Here is a 20,796-nt window from a genome sequence, read left to right as displayed (position 1 = left end):
ACAAATTAAAAAGCAAAACTAACACAAGAAGCAAAATGAGGTTTACATGTGAAATGGTGGGTATCACGGCCTTTCCCTAAATATTTAAAATAACTTTGATCATATTCCTGGAGAGCCCCCACTTATCTTCCTGTGCCTCATTGCTACTCTGCCAAAACGCTGGGAGTTCATTTTGCATCATTAAGTGGTTTCTCCATTTATGCACATCCAAACCTATAAGATAGGGAAAAAAATGGATAATTTTCTAGATACCACATACCAACGTAAAATCAGAATCAAGTAAACTATCTAAACAGACCCATAACACCTAAGGAAATAGTAGCAGTCATTAAAAGTCTACAAATGAAAAGAAGCACAGGGACAGACCGTTTTAGTGCAAAATTCTTTGACTTTCAAAGGAGACATAATGCTAGCACTCCTCACACAATTCCACAAAATAAAACAGAAGAAACACTACCCAATTCATTTCATGATGTCACATTTACATTGATAACTAAGACACACAAAGACCCAACAAAGAATGAGATTTTCTGTTGGGCCTTGGATGAGGTAACTTCATTTAACCTGCCACCTTTTGTCACGGTAGGACACAGGTAGAGGGCTTGATTAACAAGTCTCCACCTCCAGAGATTTAAATATTAATGAATTATCAAAAGGCCAGGGGCATAGCTAATTAAATTATTCCCTCCCCTTTCTCCCTTAAGAGTTTGGTCTCCCCTGGCTTTTGCCGGGAGAAGCGTGTACCACTTACATCCAATAATCAGGTTATGAACAATAAAGCTTTGGAAAACCTGACTCCACGTGTCGCATGGTCTCTCCGCCTGATTCCCAGCTTTTGGAACCCTGGAACCTTGTTGATGTAGCCGCCGGCCCGCCCACCGACAGCTGCATGACCTCCGCTGGTGATGTGGGAAGCCCGCCCGGGACCCTGATGCCGGACTCCCTCCCCCCGCCCTCGAGATTTCTTCATGTTAAAAGTCTTGAAGAGATCAGGAATTGAAGGCACATGCCTGAACTTAACAAAGACCATAAAGATGAAATCAGCAGCTGTTGGGCCTTGGAGGTAACTCCATTTAACCTGTTATTTTCAGTCAAGTAGGACAGGTAGAGGGCGTGATTAACAAGTCTCTACCTCCAGAGATTTAAATATTAATGAATTATCAAAAGGCCAGGGGTGTAGCTAATTAAGTTATTCCCTCCCCTTTCTCTCTTCCCTATAAGACTGGTCTCCCCTGGACTTTGGCGGGGGAAGAAGCGCACAACACCTGCATCCATTCACCATGTCATGAACAATAAAAGCTTTGGAAAACCGGACTCCACGTGTCCATGGTCTCTCCGCCTGATTCCCAGCTTTTGGAACCCTGGAACCTTGCCGATGCAGCCGCCGGCCCGCCCACCGACAGCTGCATGAATGTGGGGCTGGCGGCGCGGGAAGCCCTGGTGCCAGACTGCCCTGAGACTCTGTCGCCGGACTCCCTCCTTTCCCCGCCCGCGAGATTTCTGCCCCACAAGCAGCCAGTATGAAATTAAATTGAGTGAAACTTGAAACATTCTCACTAAAATCAAAGACAAGTCAATACTCCCCAGTCTCTATTTTTTTAATACAATACTAGAACTTCTAGCTAGAGCAAATAAGACAACAAAATGAAATCACCGGGATACAAGCAGTAAAGAATTCTAGGTATTACTACTTGTGGATGATATGATAGCATACATAAGTGACCGCCAAAATTCTGCCAGAGAAATCCTACACTGAAAAACAGGTTCAGCAATGTGGGTAGATATAAAATTAATTCAAACAAACCAGTAGCCTTCCTCCATACACAGGACACATGAGCTGAAAAAGAAATTAGTGAAACAAAATCCTTCACAATAGTCAAATAATGTAAAATATCTTCTTGAAACTCTAAACAAGTAAGTGAAAGGTCTTTATGAGAATAATGCAAAGTCCATGAAAAAAGAAACTGAAGATGATCTCAGAGGAGGGAAAGCTGTCTGATGCTCATAGAATTGTAGGTTTACTATAGTCAAATGGCCATCTTACCAAAAGCAATCTACAGATTCAGTGCAATCCCCATGAAAAGTCCAACTCAATTCTTTGCAGCGATAGAAAGAGCAGTTCTGAACTTCATGTGGAATAACAAAATAACCCAGGACTGAAAAACAATTCTGAACCATAAAAGCACTTTTTGTTGGAATCACTATCCCTGTCCTCAAGCTCTACTAAAGATTAACAGTGATAAAAACCACATGATATTGGTAATGACACAGACTAGTTGATCAATGCAATAGAATTGAAGACCCAAAAATATACCCACATGCCTATGGATATTTTATCTTTGACAAAGACTCTAAAACCATACAATGAAAAAAGAAAGCATCTTCTACAAATGGTGCTGGTCTAACTTGATGTCTGCCAGTAGGAGAATGTAAAGTGATCTATTTCTATCTCTTTATAGAAAGCTTGCATCCAAGTGGATTAAGGACCTCCACATAAAACCAAATACATTGAATCTAATACATCAGAAAGTGGGAAATAGCACTGGACATGTTGACACAGGGGAAAGTTTCATGAACAGTACAACAGTTACTCAGTCTCTAAGATCAACAATTGACAAATGGGACCTCATGAAACTGAAATACCTCTGTAAAGCAAAAGACACCATCAATAAGACCAAACAGCATCCAACAGATTGGGGAAAGATCTTTACTAACCCTACCTCCAATAAAGGGCTAACATCCAAAAATACAAAGAACTGAGTAAGTTAAACTCTAGAAAACCAAATAACCCAATTAAAAAGTGTAATACATAGCTAAACAGAGAATTCTCTTGTAGGAATCTGGAATGGCCTAGAAGCACTTAAGGAAAATGGTGAAAGCCCTTAGTCATTAGTGAAATGAAAATCAAAATTACTCATAGATCTCACCTTATAACAATCACGTTGGGTAATATCAAAAATTTAGGTAGCAGCAGATGCTGGGGAGATCGTTGAGAAAAGCTACACTCCTCCATTTCTTCTGGAATTGTAAGCTGGTACAAACACTTTGGAAATCAATATGGCAGTTCCTCAAAAAAAAAAAAAAAAAAAAAAAAAAAACCTTGAAATAATTGTACCTGAAGACACAGCTATATATCTTCTGGGCACATACTCAAAGATGTTTCACCATACTACAAGGGCACATGCTCCACTATGTTCATTGCAGCCTTATTTAAAATAGCCAGAAGCTGGAATCCACCCAGAAGTCCCTCAATGGAAGAATGGAAACAGAAACTGTGGTACATTTACAGAATGGACATACACCAGGGGCAGACTCAATATGATCCTGTGGTGGCTTTTATTGCTCTTTCCTGTGTACCCTTGTGGTCCTAGGGGCAGCTCTGGGTGTCTGCCTGTCACTGAATCAGTGTAGCTGACAACTGTGCACTCACACACTCCCACATTGATGGTGACACTCATCAGTCTACAATTGAGTGATTTGAGAAAACAACTCTAACAGGGTGAACTGGGAGCTCATTGCCATTCCTGGGTCACTCTGTCTTGGGCATAGTCTCTTTCCCTCCCACTTTTGATCAACATTGCCACTAGGAGAAAAAGTAAGCCCATAGTGCTGCCTTGAGCTGTAAGCACTCCTCCTGCCCTTCCAGACTACCTAGTTCTAGCACTGGGGACAGGAACAAACAGAGGCAGTCTTCTATTTCCTTTAATATGTAACTTCTTGTCTGAGCAATTAAACTCTTCTAGTTATCCTTCTGGTAAATGGAAATACTTTTGTTTCATCATGATCAGGGTCTATTTATTTTTATTAAATGATTTAAATAAAACTTTTGACATTTTTGGCCCAGGCAGTGGTGGCGCATTCCTTTAATCCCAGCACGTTGGAGGCAGAGACAGGTGGATTTCTGAGTTCGAGGCCAGCCTGGTCTATAGAGTGAGTTCCAGGACAGTCAGGACTACACAGAGAAACCCTGTGTCGAAACACCAAAAAAAAAAAAAAAAAAAAAAACTTTTGATATTTTTGACCAAATTTCCCAAGGTTAAATGCTTCATCTAATCCTTTTGACCTTGAACTGAGAGTCTCAGAAATTCTCAAAAGAATTAATGGAGCAGCATTAAGCTAATCAGCCTTATTTCATATGATGGGAAGAACACTAAAAGTCATATGCAGTGGCACACAGCTATAGTCCTAACTATGGAGGAAATTACACCAAAGGTCATGTTAAAGTGCAATAGCCTTCTGGGAGTCCCAGAACTATGGTTAAGAAGAAGATCTAAGATGGGAAGGGACCAGAGCCTGAGAGATGGAGGGCTCAGGGCTTAAGAGGGCTTACTACTCTCTTAAGAGCCAGAGGTTAGGTCTTGCCACTCACATTAGGGATGACTCTGGAAACAGTAGTTCCACGGAATCGAATGTCCTCTTATGGCCTCTACAGGTAACCTACACACACACACACACACACACACACACACACACAGCAAAATAAACCTTTTTCTTTTTTAAACTTTTGGGACCATATCATGAAGGCCTCTGAAAGGATGAGCATTGTTTCTTGAGACAGAGTGTTGTCTTGAGCTGTAAGCACTCCTGTCCCTTCCAGACTACCTAGTGATAGTTCTGGGTAGAGGAACAAACAGAGACAGTCTTTTATTTCCTTTAACATATAACTTCCTGTCTTCACTTTTAAACCCTTCTAGTTATCCCTCTGGTAAATGAAAAGGCTTTTGTTTCATCATGATCTGGGTCTACTTGTTTTTATTAAGTGATTTAAAACTTTTGACATTTTTGACCAACTTTCCCAAGGTTAAATGCTTCATCTAATTCTTTTAACCTTGAATGAAGAGTCTCAGAAATTCTCCAAAGAATTAAAAGAGCAGTATTAAGCTAATTAGGCTTATTACACAAGATGGAAAGAATACTAAAAGTCATGTGCACTGGACACAGCTATAGGAGGCAGAAGCAAGAGTATAAGAAGTTCAAAGTCACGTTTAGTTACACAGAGAGTCTACGGACAGTCTGGGTTACCTGAAGCAATGATACACATTGCCTGGAGATGTGCCCAGCATGCCTGACACCTGGTTCAATCCTCAACACTAAAGAAAATACACAGCAGCTCTTAGCATCTAATCCCATCATTTAGGGGACTAGTTCTCAACCTGTGATCAAATACCAAATGTGCTGCACGTCAGCTATCTACATTACGTTCCATAACAGCAGCAGAACTACAGATGTAAAGTAACAACAAAATAGTTTTATATTGGGAGGTCGCCCCACCTGTCTTAAAGGGCTGCAGGATTAGGATTGAGGAGGTAAAAGTGGAGGTGGGGGCAAGGATCAGGAATTCAAGGTCATCCTTCGCCAGACAGCAAGTTTAAAGGTGGATTGTGCCACTGGACACATTGCTTTGGGGTGGGTGGGTGAGTGGGGTAATGCAAAGAAAATCATGAATGTGTAGATGAATCTTGTCAAATTCCGTTCTTGGACTAGTTGAGATAGCATTGCATTTGTTTTTGTTGATTTAATTAAGTATAGAAATGGATTTCTTTTCTTTGTGGTTTTGTTTTTCAAGGCAGAGATTCTTTGTGTAACCCTGGCTGTCCTGGAACAAGCTCTTGTATGTTGAGAGCCGACTTTTAGCAGAAAGTGGCTAGATTATCTTTGCAGCCATCTGGAACCATATACCCTGATAAGAGATTTGGTTTTCAATAGCCTACATCAGCTGAAGCACACTCTGATATCCCACATATTTTGTGTTGCTGTTTACTGCCCCCAGCTGCAAGGCGCACTTGGTAGCCACGCCTGCAAGGCATGCAGTTCACGTGCTGTCCATGAGCTATCTACACCATACATGCTTGTAAGGCACACGGTGCACGTGCTATCCATGCTATAGACACCTGTAAGGCTTACATCATATCCACACCTGCAAGGCATGTGGCAAAAGCTTATAAATACCTCAGAATTCCCTTCAATAAAAAAGAGACTTAAGACTCGAGACTTGATCAGACTTTCTTGTCTCCATTCTTCGCGTCTCCTGCCCCTGCAGCCCCACTCCCTCTCTTGACCAGAGCACTTAGCCCCCAAGAGCCTTGAGGCAGAGTAAAGGCCTCAACACTTGTAGACCAGGCTGACATGGAACTCACAGAAGTTCAATTGTGCTTGTCTCTGGAATGTTGGGATTAAAGGCCCACACCTGACAACCAGAGTGAAATCTCAGGAACCCAAGTAACAGTAGAAGGTGCAAAATGTGTTTGACGCCTATTCTCATGGAGTGACAGGCTTACCACTCCTACCTGACAACCATACATGACATACAGCACACAGAATGTGTAGTTTAGGTGGTGGTGTTTTGAGACAGGTCTTCACTATGTAGGCAGGTTGGAATTTTCTATATAAACAAGGCTGGCCTTGAATTTATAGGTCCATCTGCCTTCTGAGTGCTGAAATTGGGTTGCCTATGCCACCACACCACACTAGACAACAGAGAGAGAGACAGAGAGAGAGAGAGAGAGAGAGAGAGAGAGAGAGAGAGAACAGAAAATCTGAATCCTTGATAATTAAATCAGATGTTAAACATAACTCACCTTTTGTACTTTCAGACTTAGAAACTGTGGTTCTACATGTTGGGATAACAGATACATAGGAACAGCTGTTCTGTTCGAGATGCCAAAATGGCAGCAAAGCTGAATGGTGAGGCCAGAAGACAAGCAAGCAGTTTACAGACCCACCAACAGACATTCTCTACCCAGTAGTAGCAGCTGCTATTAACCCAACAGCAAATCCAAGTCTGGATATAACAGTGTCCTGTCTGAAGGGAATCAAATCAGGTGACACTGGCTGCATGGTGCCTTTCTGTGGAGGGAAGGCATGAAGAATGGCTGTCTTCATAGACCTGTTTCTCTATGGAATATTTGTAACCTTTTGATGTCAAAGAATGAAAGGTTTGGGGTTTTGTTATTATTATTTAGATTTATTTCTTTCTGTGTGTGTGTGTGTGTTTTACCTGTGTGCATGTATGTCTGTGCACCGTGTGTGTGTGTGTGTGTGTGTGTCTGCAGAAAAGTTAGTTCCCTTGAAACAGGAGTTATAAAAGGTTGTGAGCTGCCATGTGAATAGTGGGAACTGAACCTGGGTCCTCTAGGAAGAACAGCCAGTGCTCTTAACCACTAAGCCATTTCTCAGCCTCTATTTCTATTTAAGGGAATTGTTTGGTAATCGGGCTTGACATAAAGTATCTTTTCTAGCTGAGCCATCTTCTTAACTCTGTGTTTGAGACAGGGTTTCATGTAATCCAGACTGTCCTCTCATTATGTAGCTCAGGCTGTCTCAAACTTCTACTCCTCTAGCTTTTACATCAAAAGTGTTAGGACTACAGGCCAGAGCCTGCAAGTCCACTGTTGTTTGGTATTGGTTTGGTTTCAGGTTTCAGTCTAGGTAAACAGACTAAATGCTTTGTTACATCTGTTTCCTAAGGCCTAAGGCAGTGCTCACTCACTGGGAAGTGTAGGTGTTTGTGGTGTGAATTCCCAAAGGTTTTGAAACTCACTTGGATTTTACAATTGAATTTCACAGTTTCCCTTTTAATTACTAAACACAAGGAAAACCAAACCTCCTTAAGAGGTTTGCTGGGTGGAGATTCCAACTTCTAATCAGCTAGTAGCAGTTTGCCTCTGAGTTCCAGCTGTGAAGGGGAGATTTGAGTAGCAAGGTGTTAAGGCTGCAGCAGAACCAGAGAAGACTTCTGGGAACTTGGAGTCACAGGCAGGCAGCCTGGCTTGGATAGAAAGTTCTCTGTCCCATCTGGTGAATCGCTCACTTCCACTGAGACCCTTCTTCTCTCTTTCCCCCAAATGAGGCCCTTGGTAGTGCCACCTAGAATCCTGCTCCACTGAGGTTGGAGGGTCAGGTTACTTCTTGAGCTCAGGAGTTCTAAGCTAGACTGAGCAATATAGCTGGGCTGCAAGGGGTGCTGGAGGATCTCAGCACTGTCTACAGCCAATCTCTGGTAGCCAAGTGTGTATTCACTTGATATGCTATGATCTTGATTCAGACCCTTAGGTAAATGGAATATTTCCCTGGTTTGGGGACAATCTTGTTATGTATCCCAGGCTAACCTGAATCTCACAATGGTTGATTTCTTGCACTCTGTATCACATGAATGCCTGGAGCCTGTGAAGCCTAGAAGAGTCCTAGAATCGGAGCTGTAAGCCATCATGTGGCTGCTGAGAATTCAACCCAAGTTCTCAAAGCAGCCAATTCACTTAGGCACTGACCTATCCCTCCACTTCCCGAACCCCTGTTTTTGAGGTCTCACTATGTTACCCTGGCCTGGCCTTGAATTCAAAGATATCAGCCTGCCTCTGCCTTCCAAGCACTGCTGTGGATAAAAACATTTACAAACATGCTCAGCCTTGCCTAATCATTTTAATTTCTGCTTTTTGCTTATTTTACATTATTATTATTATTATTATTATTATTATTATTATTATTATTATCATTTTGTTGAGAACACAGTCTCTACATAGTCCTGGTTGTCCTAGAACTCATTAGGGAGACCAGGCTGGCTTCCATGTGATCATCATGTTTTTGCCTCTGGAGTGCTGGGGTTAAAGACATGAACCCCCCACACTTGGTTATTTACATTAAATTTAAAGCAAGACTTTAGCAGCACAGGCCTGTAAATTTGCAAAACCAAGCCAGGAAAAAATATGGGTTAGAGGCCAGCACAAAGTAAATAGGGAAACTCTCATGTTAGAAAAAAAAATAGTAGAGGTATGTTGTGAAATGCTGCCCTGGTGCCCACGAGCCATTAACCTCTTTATCATATCAGCTGTGGTTACTTGATCATGTCTATTGACCTTCCATTCAGGGAGGGACACAAGCCCCTCACCTGTGGTGCACCCATGCCAGCTGTATGCATTTCTGCCCTAACTGTTCCTGCTATCAGGGGGCTGAGTATGTTGGAGCAGATGGTTCACTGAAGGAAGGGTTCCATCTTTGCAGCTATGGGGATGTCATGTTGGGGTGGGACTGTGTTGTCACTATTTGGGGGTCACTTAGGCTTCTGTATATAACCTTACCCAGGATCTTGTATAAAAATCTGATAAGTTCATTGGCTGGCCAAGTTGAACTTCAGTAAGAAGTTCCCATGTCACCATTGGTGGTTTACCTGGGGTGTCAACTTATTAGTTCACATCTACCCAGGGATTGTTCATAAAGTTAGGTTGATACAGTAGGCAATTGCTCCATCACTGAGTCACATTCCCAGCCTAACTTGCTTATTTATATCATAATGTTCATGCACTGCTCAGAGGTGCCAGAAGAGAGCCCTGCATCCATTGGAACTGGGGTTACAAATGACTGGGCGATCTATGTAAGTGTTGGGCATCAATCCGCGGTCCTCTGCAGCAGGAAGCAAGCTTCATCCTAGTCTTAGGACTAGTGTCATGGAGTTGGGCAGCATTTGGTTCATGTTTGGTAGATTCCTGGGGATAAGATAGCATTACCTTAGTACACTTATTTTTAAGAGAGAAACACTAGAAAGGAAGGGGGTAATGACTTTGCAAGTTTGTAGAAGGAGGCTGTTTAGGGTTGGGGAGCTACAGCTATAGAGTTCAAAGTTCAATGAGGACAGAAACCCAGTCATTGAGAGACTTCTAACATGGAATTTTGACCTTTGTTTTCTGAGTTGGTGGGGCTGGGGGTGGGGGTTTCATTCTTGAGCCCCACATGGGAATCACTATGGAGTCTGGGCTAGTCTCAAATTCATGGACATCCTCCTGCCTCGGCCTCATGAACTAGTATTACATGTAAGCAGCAGCAGTGAAAATGTACACTTTTCATTAAAAAGTACAGAAAACTTCCAGATGTGATATTACACACCTTTTATCACAGTCCTTGGGTGACAGAGGCAGGAGGATCTCTGAGTCTGAAGCCCGCCTGGTCTACTAAAGAATTCCAGGCCAGGGCTAGATTAAGAGAGACTCTGTCTAAAAAAAAAAAAAAGAAATAAAAATTTACAAAAACCCAAGGCAAACAATTTTTTTAAAAGATTTATTTATTTTATATATGTGAGTATACTGTTGCTGTCTTCAGACATACCAGAAGAGGGTATGAAATCCCATTACAGATGGTTGTGAGCCACAATGTGGTTGCTGGGAATTGAACTCAGGACCTCTGGAAGAGCAGTCAGTGCTCTTACTCCTGAGCCATCTCCAGCCTGAGGCAAACATTTTTATTTTTAAAGTCCTCTCATTTTGGAGTTGAGAATGCAGTACTATACAAGTTATATGATCCTAAATTCTAAGCTACATATTTTACTGAATTAGATTATTATTATTATTATTATTATTATTATTATTATTATTATTATTGAGATGGGTCTCTCTGTTGAGTTCAAGGTCAGCCTGGACTACAAAGAGAAACCCTGTGTGTGTGGGGGGGGGTGAGAATGGGGGCTTTCTGTCTGGAGACCAAGCATGTTGGTCCATATCTTTAATCTTAGCTCTGGGTAGGCAAGCAGATCTCTGAGTTCAAGTCTAGCCTGGTCTATCTACATCTTCACAGTGATTTTCCATTCTGACTACATAGTAATAACATACATAATAATACATACATAATAATAATAGCCTAGAACTGGAGAGATGGCTCAGTGGTTAAGAGCACTGACTACTCTTCCAGAAGTTCTGAGTTCAATTTCCCAGCCACCACATGGTGGCTCACAACCATCTGTAATGGGATCTGATGCCTTCTGCTGATGTGTCTGAAGACAACTACAGTGTATTCACATAATAAATAAATAAATAAATAAATAAATAAATAAATCTTAAAAAAGACTCAGCCTGATAAGTAAGTATATACATACATATAAACATACATAAGGCTGGGAAACATATACAACATTATATATAGATATACACACTGGTAAAATGCCCATGGACATAAAAAGAAGTATTTAAAACACTTAATTTAGATGGTTGTGGGGACAAATGCATTTAATCCCAGCACTCAAGAGGAAGAGGCAGTTTGAGTCCAGCCTCCAGAGTGAGTTTCAGGACACCCAGGATTACACAAGAGACAAAAGCAAAACAAAAATGCCCATCTTAATTAAAATAAACAAGCCTCTTGATTTTGGCGTCTTATAGTTCTGTGTTCTGTGTTTGAAAATACTGTTCTGCTGACTCCCCTTCTTCATCGTTGCCAACTAACCACAAGATGCCTGAGCAAGACACCAAATGTCTGCATCATCAGTGCACTTGAAACTGTGTGGATTCAAATATTTGCTACTGCTTAGCACACATGAGGAAGGCTTTCGGTTCTGCAAGAAACATTAGAGCCTCCATGTCAGATAAATTGAACAAAATATTTAGTTTGTGTACACATAGTATTTTCATGACTGGTTGGAGAGGCAGCAAGTTAGGGTAAAGATATCTTATTGAAGTTTCATGTAGCCCAGGCTGATGTCCAGTTTGCAAAGTAGTTGAGGCTGACCTTGATCTCTTGATTCTCCTATCTTTCTTTTGAGACAGGGTTTCTCTGTAGCTCTAGCTGTCATGGAATTCCCTATGGAGACCATGTTAGCCTCAAACTCAGAGATTCACATACCTCTACCTCCTAGGATTAAAGATGTACAGCACCATGACTGCCTTTAATTTATTTCATATGTATATGAGAGTTTGTCTTCATTCATATATATATATCTCAGATTTCCTGGACCTGGAGTTACAGGCAGTTGTGAATTGACAGGCAAAAGCTGAGAATCAAATCCAGGTACTCTATAAGAGCAACAAGTGCTCTTAATTGCTGAGCCATTGTCCTAGCTCTAGACCTCCTGTCTTTCAAGTGTTGGGAACACAAGCCTGTGCACTCTCAGCCATGCAGGGTCTTGAGTGGAGGTTAAGAGAGTTTAAGTGAGCTTCCAGGATCCTCAGGACTCCCTTTGAACTGACAAGGATGAGGATAAAGTGGGCTTCAGCCAATGATGCTTGAGAGAAGATAGCTACTGCAGCCAGCAGTGTGTGCTTTGGGTTTAAGCTCAATGGAACCCAGAGTTTCCACTGAGCAGTGACTGTGGCCCTGTGATGGGTGAGAAGGGTTGTCTAAGTCCTAACATAAAAATAGATGTTCTTTTTTAGATGCTTCTCCAGGATTTTTACCCCTGAAGAACCACCAAGATGAGCAGCAAGCCCCTACTCACTCTCCAGGAGCTGGCAGGACAGAACCTTCTGAGGAATGAGGCCTTGGCCATCATTGCTTTGGAGGACTTACCCATACTATTCTTACCACAACTGTTGAAACAAGCCTATGATGGTAATCATTGTAAGGTCCTGAGGTCAATAGTGTCTTCCTGGCCTTTCCCCCGCCTTCCGCTTGGAGTTCTGAGGAAGAGGACACCCTACTTGGAGACTCAATTACAAGTTGTCTTAGAGGAGATTGATAAGCTGCTTATCCAAAAGGTTCGCCCCAGGTGAGGAAGACTTAGATACACTCAGAGGGTAGCCCAGAAAATCTAGAGCAGAGATGAAGGGAGTCAGGTGTGGAAGGGTGCAAGGATGGGGTGGAGGATTCTGATGCCATCAACTTGGAGAACCACGGACGATTTGGCCATTGCTGTGCCATCTTGGAAAGGGCTGTGGAGTGTGTGGGACACATGCTGGATACAGCAGTGGCTGAAGGCCTACCCTTCAGGAAATGGAACAGGGACATGCCAAAGTCCATGGAAAAAAGTGAGACACAGAATGGAAGGCCAACTTCAGGGATAGAATAAAGACACACTTCAGGGAGCTGGAGAGATAGTTTAGAGGTTGAGAGCACTGGCTTCTTTTCCGAGGGTCCTGAGCTCAATTCCCAGCAACCACAAGGTGGCTCACAACCATCTGTAGTGGGATCTGGTGCCTTCTTCTGGCTTTCAGGCATATGTGCAGGCAAAACACTACATAATAAATAAATAAATCTTACACACACACACACACAGACACACACATACTCTTTAGATATTGCCCCCTTGCCTACCTGCTGAAACTTGTTTTTCTGTTTTACCCACAGGAAGTACAAACTAAGAGTGCTGGATTTACGGTCTGTGGGACAACACTATTTGGATGTGTGGCCTGGGTCCATGGATGACTGGTTACCCAAGACCACTCAAGCAGATCCTTGCTGTTCTAAGACAGTAGTAACACATCCCTTGAAAGTAGCAGTGGACTTGTATCTCAAAGATAGAGGCCAGAGTAGGCTGTTCTCCTACCTTGTTCAGTGGAGTGATAGGAGGAAAGGGTTGTTACAGCTGTACTGTAATGAGCTTCAGATTTGGTCACCATCCCATCAAAACTACAGGAGGCTCTCACAAAAGGTGAGCCTGGAGCACGTAGAAACACTGGGCCTGCATTCTTCCTGCAGTCCATCCTTTTTGCTTAACTTGGCTCCTTACCTGCGCCAAATGAGGAACCTGTGTAAACTTGCTCTCTCCAACATCCGTGAAGAGAACTTTGTCTCCCCAGAGAAGAGGAGGCGTATCATCACCAGGTTTACCTTGCAGCTCCTTAAGCTGGAGAGACTGCAGAAGCTGCATCTTGATGCTGTCTGCTTCCTTGAGGGACACCTGGACCAGCTGCTTGGGTAAAGACATGCTCTGCAGAGCAAAGCCAAGCCTATTCTTTTACATTAGTGGGTACTTGAGTCCCTGCAGCCACTGTAGGTTGACACTACTGAGGCATTAGCATATCAGGGTGTCATTTTCATGTCTGCTCTGGCCTGGAGAGAAGTCTCACATAATCACTAATGGAAAGATGCAGGTCTAACCTGGGCTTGGTGATCTTCAAAGGGATGCATGCTGAGAAGCCCATTAGAAGTCAATGAGATCTAGTGAGTGGCTTGTTTTTTTTCTTAGCTAGTGTGTTTCAACTAAGAGGGAAAGAGGCAAGTGAAGAGGGCATTGTTACAACTAACTGTATTAGGTTCCCATCTGTCCTCTATTCAGCAGGCATGTGAATAGTCACATCAGTTTGCCTACAATTTCTCATATAGGAAATACTGAAATTTTTCTTTAAATGTAATGGTGCTATTTTTTAAAAATATAATTATTTTAAAAAAATATTTCTCCTGTAGAAATGGAGAAACACTTCTAAGAGTTCTTAACAGGCATTTTCCTTGGCACCAAGCTGAAGTGTGAATCATTTTGCCTCTCTTGATTCTGACTGGCCTATATGTTTTCATTTTCCTCATGACTAGATTTAGTGCAGGCTTATTCATGATGGTAATATCTGAAGTTTCTGAGCATAAATTAAAGTTTGTCCTTTTTGAAGAAATAGGGAAAATTTGCTTTACAGATGTTTTGATATTTTATGTGTATATGTGTGAGTCTGAGTGTAGGTTTGCATATTATTTGCCAGTAGAGATCAGAAGTCATTATGGATTTGATCCCCAGGTACTGTTTCAGGTGAGCTACCATGTTGGTACCGGGAACTGAACCCACATCCTTTCCAAGAACAGCAAATGCTCTTAACTACTCCAGTCAGGCTCTAGCACCTAACTTTGTTTTATATTATTTTGTTTGTTTGTTTTTTGAAATAGGGTTTCTCTATGTAACCCAAGTTGTCCTATAGACCAGGCTGGTGTCAGTTTCACAGAGATCCACTGAACTTTGCCCCCTACCTTCCCGAAATCACAGTGACAGTGGTCTCTTTATCTTTGTCTCCATTTCCAGTGCTGGGATTAGAAGCAGCTGCAACCTTCATCACTGTATTCTAAGCAATTTATTTTGTGTGTTTCAGGCAAATGGGGATGGAGAGCTTCAGCTCTTGTGGAAGTCAAAGGACAATTTGCAGGAGTCAGTTCTCTTCCTTCTATCATATAGAACCCAGTGATAAAATATAGACTGTCAGCCCCTTTGGGGACAGGCTCTTTTATCTGCTGAGGAGTCTTACCCTGGAATAGGCTGGGTTTGTTGTTGTTTGATTATCTCTTTGCACTTGTTTTGTATTTTTGTTTGTGTTTATGTTTCTCTATCTGTGTGTTTTCAACAAGGTTTCTTTTTTTTTTTTTCAAAAAAATTATTTATTTAATTATTTAATATGATACTGTAGCTAGCTGTCTTCAGACACACCAAAAGATGGTATTGGATCCCATTACAGATGGTTGTGAGCTAACATGTGGTTGCTGGGAATTGAACTCAAGACCTCTGGAAGAACAGCCAGTGCTCTTGATCGCTGAGCCATCTCTCCAGCCCTAACAAGATTTCTTTGTGTAGCCCTGGATGTCCTGGAAATCCTTCTGTAAACCTCTGTATATATTATGGCCTCTAACTAGGAACTCTGCTTGCCTCTGCCTCCTGAACGTTGTGATCAAAGGCATGCATCACCACCACCCAGCAGGAATGGGCTTTTTTAAAAATGACTTCTTACTATGTGGCCCAGAATGACCTTGAACACCTTGTTTCTTTTGTCTCAGCTTCCTGGTGTCAATATTACAGTTGTAATACTTAGCTTTTTTTTTCAAGATAGGTTCTCACTTTGTTGCTCTGTCTGTCTTGGAACTTACTGTGTAGACTAGGCTGGCCTCAAATTCACAGATATCTACTTGCCTCTTCCAAGTGCTGGGATTAAAGATGTGCACTAATCTGACTAGTTCCCACACCCAGCTTTGGTGTCTTTTAGTCTGGATAGGTGATGGGTAGTTGGGAGTGTGTAGTAGTGAGGTTGGGGAGGTACAAAGGCATGAAACACTGGACAAAGAGAGGATTGCTGAGGGTGTGGTTGGTCAGTGGGTGCTGCACGGATTTTGACAGTCCTTTCTGTGTGCTCCTTGCTTCTTTAGGCATGACTTGGGTCTTGCTTGACAATGAGGGAAGTATGTGCAGTTGAGGATGGCGGCAGACCTTAGTACAGATTTTATTATGTAGACTCTTGTGTAGCATCACGGGTACTGATCTGTCAGAGTTACAAAGATTTTGGCCCACATGGTCCTCCTATATTATTCTTGGCCATCCTCCTATACTAGCCATCAATTCCAAGAACTGTTTGCTTTTTTTTCTCATTATGTCTGTGAAGACCTCCTTGGATGACTTGGCAGTGACTCACTGTAATCTCTCAGTATCAGAATGGAACCATCTTTCTGAGTTCCCATGTGTCAGTCAATTGCAACACCTGAATTTGGAAAATGTCAGATTGACTGGTTTAAGTCCTGAACCCCTCCGAGTTCTGTTAGTAAAAGCTGGACCCACCCTGGTGGCCTTGGACTTGGAGGACTGTCACCTTGAGGAGAGCCAGCTCTATGCCATCCTACCTGCCCTGAGCAAGTGCTCCCGGCTCACCAATTCAGTTTCTTTTCTTTTTTGTTTTTTTAATTTATTTTTTATTTATTTATTTTTTTATTAGATCTTTCATTTACACTTCAGATACCATCCCGTTTCCCCATTCCCCCCCCCTTAGAAAACCCCTATCCCATGCCCCCTTTTCATTTTGCATTTATACATTTTTTTAAGAAATGTTAATCATAGGCTTTATAAGTTTGGTATTGTTCAATCAGAGGTGTAACCCACTACCCAACCTAGATATATCAACTATCTTTGACTGGTGGAGATACATGAACATCTGCTTCCCTGTCTCCCCCCTCTATCTCTCTTTCATCACCTAGCTTCTCCTCTCCTTCTTCTTCTCCTCTTCTTACTCCTTCTCTTCCTCTCAGTACTCCTCCCACCTTAGCTCCTCCTACACATCACCCTTCCTGTTAAAAGGGAACTTTTCTCTCAAAATACAATTAGAGCATAATTATGCCTATTGTACCAGTGAGGTACAAGATAGTCCTAATACCCAGTCCATCCTTTTGTTGACTAACCAGCACCTCTGTCATCTATCCTAACTAAAACACTTAGTTCTGAACCTGGCTTTTTCCTTGGCTTTAGGATGAATGTCAGCTGATGACCATACACTCAGATCTTTTCTCTCAAAGTAAATAGCTATAAGTTTTCAACCCCATCAGAAATCCAGAATGACTGAGTTGACTATAATTGTGGGAAGCACAAAGCATAGCTTCTAAAACTTAGCCAATTTATAGAGACCTCTGAACACCTGGACACTCGCTCTACTTCAAAACGTTGGAGCATCTGTTCTTCTGCCTTCTGGCCCAGGATCATCTGACAGACCTTAGTGCTGCAGAATTATTAAGGGCTGATTACTCTGTCTAGGCAGATATAATCAGTCGACTATTCCGTGAATTCCATCTGGAGGCAGCGAAGACACAGCATCAGAGGATTATCAATTTGCTCTCCCCCCCACTCCTCTTCTAATATATCAACGCCCATAATCAGGTTGAAGAAGCTAATGATGAGTCAGCGCCCCTATTCCCTGGGCATGGGGACTGAGGTGGTAAATGTTGGACTGTCTCCCTAGGGAAAAGTAGTGGTTTTGTCGGAATAGAGAGGATTAGCTAGGGTTTATTGCATAGCCATAACCTATTAGTAGAAATCTGTATAATTAATATCAAGATGAAGATATAAATTCTTAAATGGCACCAATTTACTTTGTTTACAAATTTTAAGGTTTTCATTGGCATGAGCTTCGTAGTGATATAAGAGTGAGATGAATATTGTTACTCTCATAGGCATTGTACCAGTATAACACACTTAGGAATACAAAGCTTAGACCCAGTCCTTCTTCAACTTTTTTAACTGATTTGAGATGGTCAGCCTGTGAGTTAAGGGACTATAGCAAATTCATGACTTGGAGTTTATTATAAGGGTGTTCTCTATGTTTTATTTAGAAATAGCTGAGTGGAGTTAACAGGCAACAGTCCAGATTATCTTACATGGATAGCTGGTTTTCAAAACATCAGAAATCCTTAGAATTGACATAACAAACATTTCAGTATTAATGTTCATTTTCATTAGAGACCTGTCTGCTCCGGACAGCTTCCTATGTTAAATTCTAAGAAGAAATTGAGCATCCTTGGAGTTACTCCAGTTGTGGTGAGACAGCCACTAGGCAAGAATTGCCACTTCCCTTCTACAGACAAATTACTGTCCAAGTTCAGTTTCTATGGGAACCAAATCTCTATGCCTGCCATGAAGGATCTACTACACCACACTGCCAGATTGATACACCTTAGGCTGGAGCTGTACCCTGTCCCTCAGGACAGCTATGACTACAGCGGTACTCCCCACATGCAAAGGATGCAACAATGCTGTGATGATCTTATGAATCTACTGAAAACCATTAGGGAGCCAGGCAGGGTCTTCTTTGGTACTGACCGCTGTGATCAGTGCTGCAATCGATATATCTATAAGAAAACCATTATGTGTAACTGTCAGACATCTTACTAGCTGTATGCAAATATCAAAAACCTTGGTGGACAGTGAGAGATGAAAGGCAAGGCACAGGTATCTCGTAAGGATATACACAACATATGGTTTTAGGTTGCTTGTTGACTTGTTGACAGTCATGAGAGTGGGTTTAGGCAAGATGGATATATAAGGGAAATACTCCAGTATAGTGATTATAAAGTCATATTTGGAACTGGGAAGTGTGTATCTTTCCTATCGGTATAATTAGCATGGTTTATATTTCTAAAGCTAAAAAAGTTGTGTGGATAGCCACTTGAAATAAAATATACTGAAGTTGCTTTCACATTGTCTCCCTCATTTTGGGAAGACTCTGCTACATCTCAATTGTGTGGCTGGTTGTGGCACATACATGAACCCAAGGCTATCATCTAATGATTGCAGTAAACTCTGATGAGAGTGTATTGAAGATGCAACCCAAGATACTTGTTGAGCCATGTAGAACATATCAAACAAATTATTTTTTTATTGGTTTGTTTGTTTTTAAAGAAAGGATGTGGTTAAGTACACCAATGATGACTTTTTGTTGTCCTTCCTTCCTTCCTTCCTTCCTTCCTTCCTTCCTTCCTTCCTTCCTCTCCTCCTTCTTTTTCTCCATTTTCTAAGAGACAAGGTTACTTTGTATCACCCCAGCTATCAGGAAACTATCTCTGTAGAGCAGGCTGGCCTCAAATACAGAGATCTACCTGCTTCTGCCTCTCTCTCTCCCTCAGTACTGGTATTAAAGGCAAGTACAACCATTGCCCACCAAGGGATTTGTTGTTGTTGTTAATTAAATCATTTGAAATGGGAAGACACCTGTTGGGCCTTGGAGAAGGTAACTCTATTTAACCTGCAACCTTCAGGTAGCACAGGTAGAGGTCTCCACCTCCAGAGGTTTAAATATTAATGAGTTATCTAAAGGCCAGGGGTGTTGCTATTTAAGTTATTCCCGCCCCTTTCCCCCTCCCTATAAAATTAGGCTCCCCTGGCCTTTGGTGGGGGAAGTGCATACCACCTACATCCATTACCATGCCATGAACAATAAAAGCTTTGGAAAACCGGACTCCACATGTCACCTGATCTGCCACAGCCAGGTTCCCAGCCTTTGGAAACTTGAGCCGCCCACCTCCAGCCCGTGGAGGCTGTACCAATGTGGGACCCTCTGCTGGCGGCATGGGAAGCCCACCCGGGACCCTAATGCCAGACCGACGTGGGACTCGGCTGGCGGACTCCCTCTTCCTTCCACCAGTGAGATTTCCTCCCTACAGACACCCTCCTTTTTTCCCTTTTTATTTATTTTCTCTTTACTTATTTAACACATCCTGATCACAGCCTCCCGTCTCCCCACTCCTCCCAATGCACCCCACTTCTCCTCTCTCCCAGATCCACTGCTCCTCCATTTCCTTTCAGAAAGGAGGCATCCAAGGGATATCTCTGAACATACATAGCAAGATGCAATAAGACCAGGAACAAACCCTCGAGGCTGGACAAGGCAACTCAGTAGGAGGAAATGGGTTCTAAAAGTAGACAGAAGAGTCAGAGACACCCACTCTCAGTATTAGGAGGCCCACAAAAATCACAGGCTAAATAACCACACTATGTTTGCAGAGGGCACAGCTCAGACCCATGCAGGTTTCCTGGCTGCCAGAACAGTCTCTGTGAGGCCTTATGTACTCTTTATAGCTGATTCTGTGGGCTATGTTCTCCTGGTGTCCACAACCTTTCTGGCTCCCACAGTCTGTCCTACCCATCTTCCATGGGGTACCTCCTGTCTAATGTTTGAATGTGTCTCTATATCTGCTCCCATCAGCTGCTGGAGGAAATGTCTGTGATGATGATTGGTCTAGGCACAAATCCTAGTCTCTGAGCCATCCAGCTTCTGGTTCTTGGTCATTCAGTTAGTGTTGGTCATGGGCTTCCTCTCATGGCTCCATGTTACACCAGTCATTGGTTGGCCACTTCAACATGCTCTGTACTACCATTGCCCCTGCATATCCTGCAGTACTAAAGGTATGGGTCAACAGGTTTTGTGGATGTTTCGATGTCCCAGCCACAGCACTGGAAACCTTTCCAGATTATTGAAGATTGTTTATTTAGGATCCATATCATCCATTACTAGAAGTCCTGCTAGGTCACCAGCAGGTTCCGGGAAGTCTCCACTGCTCTAGGTTTCCACATTGCTTACTAAATGCCTCCTTATTCTAGTTGACTCCTGCCACTGCTCTCTACCTCCCCACCTGATCCCCCATGTTCCCATGTCCACCTGCAGCCAACCCAACCAAAAGTCTATTCTATTTTCCCTTTCCAGGGAGATCATGCCCCTTGGCAGAGCCCTCCTTATCAGACCCTGTGGAAATGTGTGTTGTAGTGTGATTATACTTAACAGCTAATATACACTTATAAGTGAGTACATATTATTTTTGTCTTTCTGGCTCTGGGTTGCCTCATTTAGGATGACTGTTCTATCCATTTGTCTGCAAATTTCATGA

The 20,796-nt window shown here is 42.4% G+C and overlaps 1 protein-coding gene and 1 pseudogene across 1 annotated transcript; both read left to right on the top strand.

The window, feature by feature from the left end:
• LOC117708389 (induced myeloid leukemia cell differentiation protein Mcl-1 homolog pseudogene) overlaps positions 1-20,796 on the top strand; it is a 133,948-nt pseudogene that overhangs the window by 72,769 nt on the left and 40,383 nt on the right.
• Positions 12,168-18,307, top strand: LOC117709406 (PRAME family member 20-like). Its single transcript, XM_034503770.1, has 4 exons — positions 12,168-12,460; positions 13,039-13,608; positions 16,028-16,307; positions 18,014-18,307. Exons 1-4 carry the CDS (start codon positions 12,168-12,170, stop codon positions 18,305-18,307), a joined length of 1,437 nt encoding a protein of 478 aa, XP_034359661.1.

This window comes from Arvicanthis niloticus, chromosome 5 (genome assembly GCF_011762505.2).
Source record: "Arvicanthis niloticus isolate mArvNil1 chromosome 5, mArvNil1.pat.X, whole genome shotgun sequence".
NCBI lineage: Eukaryota > Metazoa > Chordata > Mammalia > Rodentia > Muridae > Arvicanthis > Arvicanthis niloticus.
The sequence above is the reverse complement of the archived record's forward strand: the minus strand, read 5'-3'. Positions and strand labels throughout refer to the sequence as shown.

Coding starts and splice junctions, on each gene's coding strand:
- LOC117709406 (XM_034503770.1), top strand. CDS start 12,168: ATGAGCAGCAAGCCCCTACTCACTCTCCAGGAGCTGGCAGGACAGAAC. Junction 12,461..13,038: donor ATCCAAAAGGTTCGCCCCAG/GTGAGGAAGACT, acceptor TTTTACCCACAG/GAAGTACAAACTAAGAGTGC. Junction 13,609..16,027: donor CACCTGGACCAGCTGCTTGG/GTAAAGACATGC, acceptor TTTTCTCATTAT/GTCTGTGAAGACCTCCTTGG.